Genomic DNA, 13,434 nt, shown 5'->3' with positions numbered 1-13,434 from the left:
GGCAGAGCATAGAATTTCAGCTGTGGGGTTATGAGGAAGTTTGGCAGCAACTTGTGCAGGTGCGTGTGACTTAACGAAGCAGCATGTCCTGTTTAAATTACAAAGATTAAAATGCTACAGCGGGGACTGTTCATGACATCTATAGGAGTACTGTATTGTATTTGGTTCCTTACTCAGGCTTACGATACACATGCATTGATCACACTGCTTTAACAATTCTGTGGGTGGCTAAGTGGGTAGCACTGTCGCCTCACGGCAAGAAGGTCCTGGGTTCGATTCCCAGGTGGGACGGTCCGGGTCCTTTCTGTGTGGAGTTTGCATGTTCTCCACGTGTCCGCGTGGGTTTCCTCCGGGTGCTCCGAATCGATAACATTTCCACTGAAAAGGTTTGAGTGAAATTTACTGAGAGAAGCTTGAATCTCAGCAGTGCCACCAACCTGTCTGGTCGTCCACACTAACACAGGGGGCCTGGTTTGAAGGAGGGAAAATGGGACAGGGTCTTTTCCACTGCGATATGAGATCTCTGAAAACTCTGTGAGTGGGGTGGGAGTTGCATGTAGCTTAGTGTGGCTCTGAACGCGATACGGCTCTGTGTGGTAACCCACCGCCGGCAGGTGATAATAAATGGCTGCAGATTGGACATGTTTTGAAGGGGTGGTGATCCGCCTTTCCCTGAAATTGATCTAAAATAATATGTGGTGATAAACATTTTTTAATTTGTTAGTGATCTGAGAGAGTGAGACACTATGAAAGTGGTGTGTGTGGGCAGAGTTTTTTTGGCAGCGTTGAAGCAGCACTACACATTTGGATGAGTAATTGAGGTTCTCCCTTTATATAATGTTCTGTAGGTGGGGATCCGGATGTTGATTATGTCACTACAATTTACAACGTGCTGGGTTAAAGAAATGTTTTATATATATTTAATATTTTAATGAGGTTAACAGACAGGTTGGATTCTGACATTTAGTTTAATAAAAAAATTTGTAATAAATATTTATTATTTGTCTTAACATTTGTTCCATATTACAGCTGCAACACAATGCATAACCTGTTTACTGAAAATCTTTCTGGGACCTGGGTTTAATCCTCAGTTTAGCATGTTCATCATTTGTTTGCATGGGTTTCTCTGATGCTGTTGTCCTCCCACACATATGCTGAAGGCGAATTGTCTGTTCTAAACATTGTCTATTCCTCTCGGTGTGAGTGAATTTGAGTGTGTGAGGGGCAGTTGTAGCTTAACGGTTAAGGTACTGGACTAGTAATCAATAGGTCGCTGGTTCAAGCCTCACCACTGCCAGGTTGTCACGATTGAGCCCTTGAGCAAGGCCCTTAACCCTCAATTGCTTAAACTGTATACTGTCACAGTTCTATTAGTCACTTTGGAAAAGCGTGAAATGCTAAAAATGTAAACAATGCCCTAAAACCGCCCATGTGCCCAGAGTTTCTGGTTGGCAAAATTATTTTTTTTCTTTTGTTTGTTCTCGTATATTTTATGGGATGCCATGGTGGATAATTCTTGACTGCATAACTGATTTGGCACAGTTTTTATGCCAAATGCCCTTCATGGCACACCTACTTAATTTATCCAAGCTTGGGACCGGGACTGAGAGTGCACCTCCCAGTAGCTGGACTGTTATATGTGGATGCCAGACCATCTGATAGCATCACTGAGATTTTAACCTCAGCCGCAATGGGGTAGTGTATTTTAGTGCAGAAGGAATATACGCCTTAAAATAAACATAATTATTTTGCTAATCAACACAAAACCACAAAACCTTAATGGGTTAAAAGAAAGCACAGCTGAAATCCTGGTCTGACAGGGCGACTATACAGACATGTTTGGTTTTGTCTGGGGATTTGAGGGGATGGCCAGAGCCTTGCAATGGATTGGCGCCCTATCCAGTGTAATCCTGCATTTCACCCAGTGTCTCCTCGGTGGAATCGGAGCAGCCACAAACCTAACAGAATAAATCTGTTGATAAACTCATGGTGTGAAAAATAAAAGCAACAGAAATGCAGCATTATCAAGTTGTTGACAATCATTTACAATTTAAATTAGTGCAAGTAAGGGAATTTATCAAGGCTTATAAAATCCAAGTTTGCTCTTCATATATTACTTAGTTGTAGGGAAGAAAGATAAGTTGCTTTGCATATGGCATATATTAATAGAAGTACCACATTTCTGCACTCCCACTCATCTGCATGGTGATATTAGTGTCATATTAGTGTTTCATGTAATTAGGGAAGTGGTCTACATGTGAAGCTAAAATGGGAACAAGAAACATCACTTAGTTTGTCAAGGATAACTGACTCGTTATGGATGCAATATTTAAATTGTCCGGAAAAGTTGAGATAATTTGTAAAACGCAGTAAAAACAAGAATCTGTCATTTGATAATTTTTGAATCTTTATTTAACTGACAGAAATACCACAAAAATAAAAATGTTTAATGTTTTCCCCACTAAACAAGCTGAAATATGGACTCATCTGACCACAGCACACATTTCCACTGTCTTGTGAGCCATCTTAGATGAGCTTGGGCTCAAAGAACTGCGTTTCTGTAAAGAATTAATGCTTTTCTTACTCTTTGTGTAATAAGAGTTTCAGGTTTCAGCAGGATACAGCAGCAGACTGTAGACTGTTTTCTGAAGTACTCCCGAGCCCATTTGGCTTTGTTCTTAACAGTAAGATGATGGTTACTTATGCATTGCTGTCTGAGGTCTTGAAGGCCATTCACACTAAAACGTGGTTTCCAGCTTTGTTCTTGAGATTTCTCCAGATTTCCTGAATCTTTCTAAATGGTTATGTTCAGTAGATGGTGAAAGGCCTAAATTATTAGCAAGTTTGCATTGATAAATGTTCTTTTTTCAAAACTGACAATCCTTTCAAGTAATTTGTCACAAAGGGGTGAGCCATAACCCATCTTTGCTGGCAAAGACTGAGCCTTGTGAATCCTCTTTTAATACCCAATGATGATACCTTTACCTGTTATCAGTTTACCCTCTTAATGTGTAATGTTTCCAAATAAATTTCCTCTCTTCCTCCTGCCTGGCGGCTCCATCCTCAGCACCTTTCTTTCAACATAACTTTCATCCCTCTTCTGCACTTGACCAAACCATCTCAGTGTTTTCTCCTTAACTTTGTCTCCAAAAAATCCTACCTGTGCTGTTCTTTTGTCCAGCCTCAACTGCCCCAATGAGAATTACAGCATCATCTTCTCTGCCATTTCCACATCCCTCTCCTGTCTTTTAGTCAGTTCCACTGCCTCTAAACCATATAACATAGCAGCCGGACTTTGTTTTGTAATTTTTCCCTTTCACTCTGGCAGATACCCATCTATCACAAATCATTCCTGCTATTCTATGCCATCCACTTTATCCAGCCTGCACTTTCTTCTTTACCTCTCTACCACATTCTCCATTACTTTGTACGCTCAACCTCAAGTATTTAAACCTGTCCATCTTCATCACCTTAAATCCTTTCCGCTGCATCCCCTCTCATTTACGCACATGTACTCCACTTTACTCCTACTGATTTTCATTCCTCTTCTTTTCAATGCATACATTTATTTCCAGAGGCTCTTCTCAACCTGCTCCGTACTCTTGCTACAAACAACAGTTGTTTTGTAAACATTACACTGATAACATTAAAACCACCTCCTTGTTTCTACACTTACTGTCCATTTTATCAGCCCCACTTACCATATAGGAGCAGTTTGTAGTTCTACAATTACTGACTGTAGTCCATCTGTTTCTCTACATACTTTTATTAACCTGCTTTCACCCTGTGCTTCAAGGGTCAGGACCCCCACAGGTTCACCACAGAGCAAGTATTTTTTTAGGTGTTGGATCATTCTCAGCACTGCAGTGACACTGACATGGTGGTGACATGGTGGTGACATGGTGGTGACATGGTGGTGGCATGGTGGTGGCATGGTGGTGACATGGTGGTGACATGGTGGTGGTGGTGGAGTTTTTAAATACCGTGTCCACTCACTGTCCACTCTATTAGACACTCCTACCTAGTTGGTCCACCTTGTAGATGTAAAGTCAGAGACGATCGCTCATCTTTTGCTGCTGTTTGAGTTAGTTTGAGTTAGTCATCTTCTAGACCTTCATCAGTGGTCACAGGATGCTGCCCACGGGGTGCTGTTGGCTGGATATATTTTTGGTTGGTGGACTAGGGGTTTTTGTATCTGTTGGTCCTGGATTTTGTAAAGTTGCTTTGAGACAATGTCTATTGTAAAAAGCGCTATATAAAATAGACTTGACTTGACTATTCTCAGTCCAGCAGTGACAGTGAGGTGTTTAAAAACTCCATCAGCATTGCTGTGTCTGATCCACTCATACCAGCACAACACACACTAACACACCACCACCATGTCATTGTCACTGCAGTGCTGAGAATGACCCACCACTCATATAATACCTACTCTGTAGTGGTCTTGGGAGAGTCCTGACCATTGGAAAACAGCATGAAAGAGGGCTAACAAAGCATGCAGAGAAACAGATGGACTTAGTCAGTAATTGCAGAACTACAAAGTGCTTCTATATGGTAAGTGGAGCTGATAAAATGGACAGTGAGTGTAAAAACAAGGAGGTGGTTTTAATGTTATGACTGATCTGTGTATATTCCATTGAGACTCCTGCTTTGTCCATCAGCTTGTCTATTACTGTTACAAACAAGAAAGGACTCAGAGCTGACCTTTGATGCAGTCCCACTTCCACTTTAAATCTGTCCGTCATTCCTACTGCACATTCCTCCACAACCACACTGTCCTCATATATATTTTGCACCACCCTCACATACTTCTCTGCCTCTTCTGATTTCCTCATGATTTTCCTCCTCTCTGAGCACTTCTTCATCAACATTCTCAAAGCAAACATCACACATCTGTGGTGCGCTTTGCTGGCATGAAACTATGTTGCTGCTTACAAATTCTCATCTCTTTTTTTCAACCTAGCTTCCACTACTCTTTCCCAGAATTTCATGCTGTGGCTGATCAACTTTATGCCTCTGTAGTTGCTGCAGCTCTGCACATGACCCTTATTATTTTTTCCCCAATTTTCTACCCTAATCTAGTCGTATCCAATTACTCTCATTGTGTTACTCTTCACTTCTACTGATACAACCCTTCACTGCTGACTGAGGAGCTTCGCAACTGACACACATCCCCTCCGACACGTGTGCATTACCGACTGCATCTTTTGATCTGAACGAGACAAGTTCATATGCGGATCAGCCTTGTGCACGGAGAACCACATCCTGATCAGCATTTTTCCCCAACTCTGCGCAGACGCCAACAATCAGCCAGCAGAGGTTGTAATTGCACCAGTTGTGAGGAACCCTGGTCCGGCTTGTCCCACCCTGTGAACAACAGCCAATTGTTGTTCATGTTGCCGCCCAGCCCACCCGATGGCACATTACCCCTATTTTTAATAAATGAAACCATTATGCTTCTTCTCTTATTGGGCAAGATTTTGCCTCTCTTAAGATATTGTTAAACAACTTAGTTAAAAATGCCACTGTCATCTATCTTAAACATTTTATCTCTCCACTGGTATGTCATCTGGGCCAATTGTCTTTCCACTTTTCATTCTCCTTATAGCTGCCTTCCTCCCTGCTAATCTAAGACACATCCTGGCTCATTTAAAATACTCTTTCCACTTTTTCGGTACACTTTCCTTTACACTGTCCCTGTCCGCACATTCTCATCTGCGTCCTTTACCATTATAACCTGCTTTGTATTCTTCCCAGTTATGTTCCTCTGTCTGGCCAATTAGTTCTTTTCACCTTTCTTAGGATCTAACTTCTCATACTCTACTCTTTTCATCTCTCTAGAGTTTTTTTTTTTTTTTTTTTTTTTTTTTTTTTTTGGCCAACCTCTACTTACTTAAACTTTTCTTCATTTGCTCTTTCCACCATCAAGTCTTTTTCTTCCTTCCTCTGTCCAGATGTCACCAAGTACCTTCCTAGCTAATTCCTCATCAAGCCAACAGGGCTCTGCAAACAGATATTACTGCAGCTGGCAGAGTGGTCGGAACTTGGCATAAAGTTAGAAATAACAAAGCCTACCCATTTGGAGAGAAGATATGATTGGTCAATTTTACTGTCACTTAAAATTGCTCTCTTATTAAATTACTGTTGTTCTGCTGAACATGTAATGCTGGACCACCAATCATAACACAACATTGTTTCTAGCAACAACAGAGGTCAGGCTTTTTTATTTACCCATAACATTTTAACACATATTAAGTAGGAAAGTCCTATTTGTAGGAAGGTCCTAATTGAAGGATTTATTTGCTTCGATTTGTATTGGATTAAATATTGAATGTTAAATTATAAGTAGATTAAATAAGAACTACACACTCTGATCTCAGAGGTGGTGGGCTAGTGTAATACACCACTGTGCCACCCGAGTGCCCATTAATTAAGTCATGTCCATGAGTAAACCAGCATATATTATGTTTCCAGAGCAACTGGAGTTTTGTGGAAGTGCTGCTGCTTTCTATGCAAAATTTCTCTGTTTTTTAGCTAGAGAACACTGTGGCCTAGTCATACAAGCAAAGCTTGTTATATTACAAGTAGCAGAATTCTACCAACTAAAAATGGTCTTTACAAAGAGTGACAGGTGGAGTGTGGTTTAGCTCAAGGCTGCAACCGAAGGGAGAGCTTTGGGAGTTAATTAGTGGTTTCTTTAACAAGGTTGGTCACCACACCTTCAAGAGTTAAATTGAAGAAATGAACCCACTTTCCCAGATGCTTTACCAAGGTAGAACAATACTGTGGCTGAAACGCCACAAAAACATTCACAGCTTGCAATGAAGAAATAGGGTAGAAAATGGATAGAACAAGATGCAAGATGCTCAGTGTCTGCGACAACATAGCTCTCAGAAAAAAAGAAATCCTGGAACAAATTGAGCATAGCAATGCACAAGCAGCACCCCACCCCACCAACTGGCATGGCCTGCGCCCCACATGGGTTCAAGCATTAGGTCTGCTCTGGAAAAGAGTCTGGGGCAGCTTACTTGTCTAGGATTGTTCCCTTATGACATCTGACAAGTGTTCCCAGAAAGAGGTAAAAGTGTGCCGGCCACATATGCCATCAGAAAACTAGACCGGGCCTAGCCTGACATCACAGTTTCAGGATAAAGCAGGTTGCCAACAGGGGAGATAGCAAATATGTGAGGGAGAAACCATGATAAATAGCAGTATTTCCACCTGTAGCGAATTAACACTCAGCAAGGCACAGGTGACTGTCAGATGAACTAACACATTAATCATCTAGTCCAGCCTTTCTCAACCGGTGTGGTTGAGAAAGTGTGTGTCTCTAGGGTGCCATCTGGCTTCGTCAGGGGTGCCGTCAAAAATATTCTGATAGTGATGAGTCGTTCGCGAACGATCCGATTCTATTGAACGGCTCTTTAAAATGAGCAAAAGGAACCGAGTTGCGTTTCTGGGAGCCGCTACATATATGTTTATTTCTGCGCAGTTCGGCTGTAATTCACCCAGTCCGCTTCCATCGGTACAGGGAATCAATCAGTCATAATAAGAGCTGTTTATTGTCGAAATTCAAATCCGAAAACGGAGAGCGAGACACCCACACCCACACACCCACACACACACACACACACACACACACACACACACACACGCAGACACTCAACTCAAACTTAAAAGAAGCTTTATTGGCAAGTCAAATAAGGACATTCGTATTGCAAGTTACAGAGAAAAAATAACAATAAGAAAGAACAAATATATACAAAACAGTTACATGTGCAAAAAAATATGAAATAAAATATTAATAAAAACAGTGCAAAATAATAATAAAATTATACACACACAGAGAGAGAAAGCGAGACACACACAAAGAGAGAGACACACACTCAAACTGATCGTTATTACTACCTCATTACTGTAAATATTATAATTTTTATTGTTATTATTTTGCACTGTTTTTATTAATATTTTATTCTATTTCATATTTTTGCACATGTAACTGTTTTGTATATATTTGTTCTTTCTCATTGTTATTTTTATTATTTCTCTCTAACTTGCTTTGGTAATACGAATGTCCTTATTTGTCATGCCAATAAAGCTTCTTTTAAGTTTGAGTTGAGAGAGCCGTAACCGAGCTACAGAGAGAACATGCAGAAAAGAAGCAATGCTCTTAGTATAATGACAAATAATTGAGAAATAACCTATAAACTTGTTTAATTATGTTAAATCTGATTCGTTCATGGCGCGAACTGAGCTTTTCAAGCCTAACTTACATCAAGAACAAGTACAGGAAGCGACTGAGGGCTCTGGACCAGGAGCTCCGAGTCTGCCTCTCATCCATCCCTGCCAGAATAGGGCGATTGTGTGCATCATCCCATGCTCAGGTTTCCCATTAAAAGTAAGTCACGTTTACCCTTCCCTCCCTAAATGACACCTTATGGTGTGTGTGCATGTGTGTTAGCAGTCCGAGGGATGCAGAGTGTAAGTTTTTTTAATACATTTTAGACTGGGGTGACTTGAGATTTTGCATACTTTTAAAGGGTGCCGTGACTGAAAAAAGGTTGAGAAACACTGATCTAGTCATCAACCTATGGAGGCTTATTACTCTGTTTGTAGAGAGGATTAGTTCAGTGCTTTAAAGAAAAACACCATAAAAGTACTGGAAAGTCTGTAAAATAATCCTTTTTATCTATTTAATTTTAATTTAGCAACGTGGAGCTTAGTATGGCTCTCTGTATGCGATACAGCTCTTTGTGGGAACCCAAAGCTGGCAGATAATAAGAAGCGCCCACAGATTAAACACGTGTCGGAGGCGGCGTGTGGTCATCCGGCTCTCCTTAATCAGATCAGGGGTTGTAAAAGCGCCAATGGATTCACCAGCAGGAATTGGAAATGACTCGATTGGAAGATAAAAGAACCTCTTTGATCAGATTTGAAATGGCTCAGATATATGTTATTGAAAAGTCAAGCTTGAATCCTCCCTGGGACCAAGCTGAAGAAAAATACAAGCAATTAAACTGGTCAGCACAACTCATTTCTGCTCACATTACATACTCTGCATGGGCTTGCCTCCTGTTTCACACTGTGTGTGTGTGAGTGTGTGTGAGTGTGTGTGAGTGTGTGTGTGTGTGTGTGTGTGTGTGAGTGTGTGTGTGTGTGTGTGTGTGTGTGTGAGTGAGTGTGAGTGAGTGTGAGTGAGTGAGTGAGTGTGTGTGTGAGTTACGCCAGTTGGTTGTGTATTCCAGAGATGTTCACAAGTCTGAGTCGAGTCACAAGTCTTTAGGCTAGAGTCAAGTCACGAGTCAATATAATATACTAGGGATGTCCCGATCACGTTTTTTTGTTCCCGATCATTAATTTTTATCCCGATCCGCTACTGAGTCTCAAACCGATACTTGTATTTTCTAGATATTGTCTAGATAAGAACTAGATTAAAGCAATAAGCCACGAGAGGCCGTGCATTACTGTGATTTTAGCAAGGGGATTACGTTTTTGGCACGACGCGAAGCGGAGTGCCTAAAACTTCTTTCCCCGTGCTAAAATCATAACAGTAATGCACGGTCTCGAGTGGCTTATTGCTTTTATAAAACGGCGGTCAACATAAAATATAATAAATACAACAATGTTTAATTCATAAATGTATTTATTGTGTATAAACTTACAATAAAGCATTCTTCCGCGACGCAAAATAGTTCGATTAACAGTGTTGCTAGGCAACATGAGGGCGAAAATAACATTAATTTTTTCTATTCAGTGGCATATTAATATGGAATGATGTGAGGTGGTCCTAGGTGTGCGTTTATCGGGGATTTTACAACGGCTTCGAACGCGGCTCAGCCAATCAGATTTTAGGACCGGAACTATCCGTTTTATAAAATACTGTTGACACAGTGCACACTTCAGGTACATTAAAGTTATTCAAAGTAATCCAATGTATATGTTTAACAACTGAATAGCTCTGCAGTGCTGTAGGAAAAAAATTGCCTGCATCCAAGCTATCGCTTAATGTTCTTTTATTTTTACAAAATAAAAGTAAACAAACTTAGTGCAGCATTGTAGTAGTAAAACTAGAACACTCATAATGAAGTGAAGGATCTTTTTGAGGAAAATCAGCATCTCTGCCGTGTTAGCGGACAGCCGGTTCCTCTTTTCATCATATAATAATAAACTCGCTGTATTCGGCTGAGTGTTTATTTTTTAGGTTCCGTATCAAATTGGTAGTAATTGTAGATCGTTTGGTTAAATGATATCTGGTTTGTTTCTTATGAGCCACCGTACTTGTATGCGTGTTGTAACTGTAACAAACTTTTCTGTGCTTGTATTGTGACAATGGTTTGATGGACGTTTCTACGCGAAGTGTGTTTTGACCCTTTGGGGCTTCCATAGTGCATGGAATAGCGTGCTTGGCTAACGCGATGACTCTAGCTGTCCGCTGTTCAGTACCGTAACAGAAGAAGTTAATAAAGTGTTATGCTCCCGACAATTTGTGAATATACCGTGTATTTATTTCTTTATTAAGCAAGTGCATCACTACGACGCTCGGTTACATAACTAAGCCAATCAGAGTGCTTGATACTGAGATGTCGTTCAGTCTTGTAACTCGTGCTGTATGTTATGGTCCTGAAGTTTTCATACTCGGATTAAAAGTTATTATTTTGTAAACAGGTGTGATCCTTGATTCACACACCATGTAAATAGTAAAATTCTACAGTAATGAACGCAGCTCTGCTCCTACCGCCTCGTGAAACGCTCACATTGCAGACATTACACTTCGCTGTTGGACTTGTTTCACCTTCCAATTTAAAGTATTTCCACACAGCGGACATGCTGACGTAAAACAAAGGGTCGGGATTAGGATCGGCTTTAGTAAAGCCGATACCGATCAGTTAAAAAATGCCTTGATCGGCCCCGATTCCAACCTTTGAGATTGGATCGGGACATCCCTATAATACACACAAAACATATATTGGAAATGTAGTGTAGAAATAAACAAATAATATGTAAGTTCAGATAAAAAACAACAGATTAACAACTGTGTTTTGTCGTTTTACTTAGTGCCTTTACTTTCCTAGGTACCAGTTTAAAGCTCAAACTGACGTTTTGTTTTCATTGCAAATTACGGCACAGTGGCCAAAATACCAAACACTGCAAAAACATTCATAATACTGCTTACCTTAGCTTATTCTATTCTAGATACTATTAAATTTATAACCGTGTGTCCAATTAAGAATATAATCCATTATTTTGTAAATGTGCTTATAATTAAAAACCACCAAACTTTTCCCAGTTGTGAAGTAAAACACAAACTCGTTAGAAAGCCAATCAAGCGTTTCATTGACACATTATCTGTGTGACGCTGCAAACTAAATACATGCAAATAACAGCATTTCTTACTAAAAATTAAAATCAGAAGGTCTGATTGGCTCAGAAAGCGGTTCTTACAATCATTAGCACCAATTCTGTAGGAGCGTTTTATTCACATTAGCTGTTACTGTGAAGTGCACTACGTAGGGTATTCCACCATTTTAAGTAGGGAGTGACGTGTCATCACTAGAAGATATACTTTATTTGTCATATATACATATACAGGTGTAGAGTACAATGAAATTCTTTCTTCACATATCCCAGCTTGTTTGGAAGCTGGGGTCAGAGCGCAGGGTCAACCACCTTACGGCGCCCCTGGAGCAGACAGGGTTAAGGGCCTTGCTCAAGGACCCAACAGTGGCTGCATAGCAGAGCCTGGATTTGAATCACCAATCTTCTGGTTGATAGCCCAAAGCTCTACCCACTAGGCTACCACTATGCTGAAAGCTGGCTGGAACATTTACCCATTGTGTGTGTTGCGGGTTAAGATGGCCGGAGCGTTATTAGGCCGGAGCGTAATTGTCACAAGTAACTAATGTTGCTGACTCTTGTTGTCCACAAGTCATTTTTTGCGAGTCACGAGTCGAGTCCGAGTCATTTGAAACGATTCCGGACTCCAGTCCCCATCTCTGGTGTATTCCTGTAAAGAACCTTGTGCTAACAGTATTTTCTGTGTGTGTATCTTTGTGTTACAGAGAAACAGTCCAAGCTAACTGTGTACACTGGAGGAAAAGGTTCTCATTCCCATGTAAAATGAGCGCCAGCGCTGGGACAGGAGTTCTTGATCCTTGTATATGCAGAGTCTCTGTTAGAAAGGTATCCTGCTACTAACAGACACACATTTTTACTGCATCATCTTGTAAGTGTTACATTTTACAATGCTGATAATGATTTTCTGGTGTTTTTCTTTTACAGGAACTAAAAGGTGGGAAGACTTATGCAAAGGTAAATAAAAGATTTCCAAGAAACCATTAATTTTAGGGAACTTTGTTTGCAAAAGTTATCACACTAATATCACACATATGAAAAAATAATAACCAGTAACTTCATATCTGTTGTCAGCACCTTAAGCAGCAATGACAGCAACTAAACGCTTTCTCATTTTTGCAAAACTGCTTATGTGTGATATTTTGTAAATACCGCATGCACACTGAGCGGTGGTTTCCTTCTCGCTGCCCTCCATATTAGACTTTAGCTAAGGCTTAACACATCTGTTATGATTTCTTGGATAAATACCAGTTCCCAAATGTCTGTAGGTGCCCAGGCATCTGATACCAGAGCTAGAATTCAAGCTTCGAGAACCTGAGATTTCAGACACTAAGATATATGGGGTTTATACAGCCATCAACAGCGGGTGTGACTGTAACACCTGAACCAAACATTATAAGGGGGTTTTCACATACTTTCATCATATATACTGTACATTCACCAAACACTTGCTCTCAAATGCTCTGATTGTATTCGGTGACATGGGTTTAGTGCTTTAAAGATTTGGAAATTTAAAAATTACTACTAGGAAACACATTTCAAGCCTCATCAAACACAGACTGCCTCATCTCAAACCGGAGGTTGAGAAACTGCATCATATGTATTAAAGAGTATGTAAAAATAACCCTTTTTATCTATTTAATGCATAATTAAGCAATATGTAGCTTAATATGGCTCTTTGTATGCAATACAGCTTTGTGCGGGAACCCAACGCTGGCAGGTAATAAGAAGCGCCCACATAATAAACACTGATTCTATTCAGTGACATTTATAAGTCGCTTTGGATAAAAGTGTTTGCTAAATGCTGTGAATGTAAATGTGTGGGTATACAATTACTGACTGTAGTCGATTTGTTGCTCTGTACACTTTGTCATCCCTCTGTGCCCCCCACTTTGACCAGATATTATTTGGGTGGTGGCTTGATATCACCACTGCAATGACGCCAACATGGTAATTACATGATTTATTGTGCTGATATAAGTGGTGTTGGGATTTTTAAACACCAAAATATAATCCTGATCAGAAAGTGTACACTGATAAAAGACTAGAGGAAGATCAACACATTGTTCATGAAAATAGAAA

At 40.3% G+C, this 13,434-nt stretch overlaps 1 protein-coding gene across 2 annotated transcripts in view; it reads left to right on the top strand.

Annotated features, from left to right (window-relative positions):
- Positions 1-13,434, top strand: part of fam102bb (family with sequence similarity 102 member Bb) — a 37,498-nt gene that overhangs the window by 4,462 nt on the left and 19,602 nt on the right. For both annotated transcript variants that reach the window (XM_063001217.1, XM_063001216.1), the window contains exons 2-3: positions 12,060-12,180; positions 12,280-12,309. In XM_063001217.1, coding sequence (XP_062857287.1) covers positions 12,060-12,180; positions 12,280-12,309 — 151 coding nt within the window. The remainder of the gene's footprint in view (positions 1-12,059; positions 12,181-12,279; positions 12,310-13,434) is intronic.

Source organism: Trichomycterus rosablanca, chromosome 9, assembly GCF_030014385.1.
Source record: "Trichomycterus rosablanca isolate fTriRos1 chromosome 9, fTriRos1.hap1, whole genome shotgun sequence".
Classification (NCBI taxonomy): Eukaryota; Metazoa; Chordata; class Actinopteri; order Siluriformes; family Trichomycteridae; genus Trichomycterus; species Trichomycterus rosablanca.
Note: the sequence above shows the minus strand (reverse complement) of the source record. Positions and strands in the feature narration are given on the sequence as shown.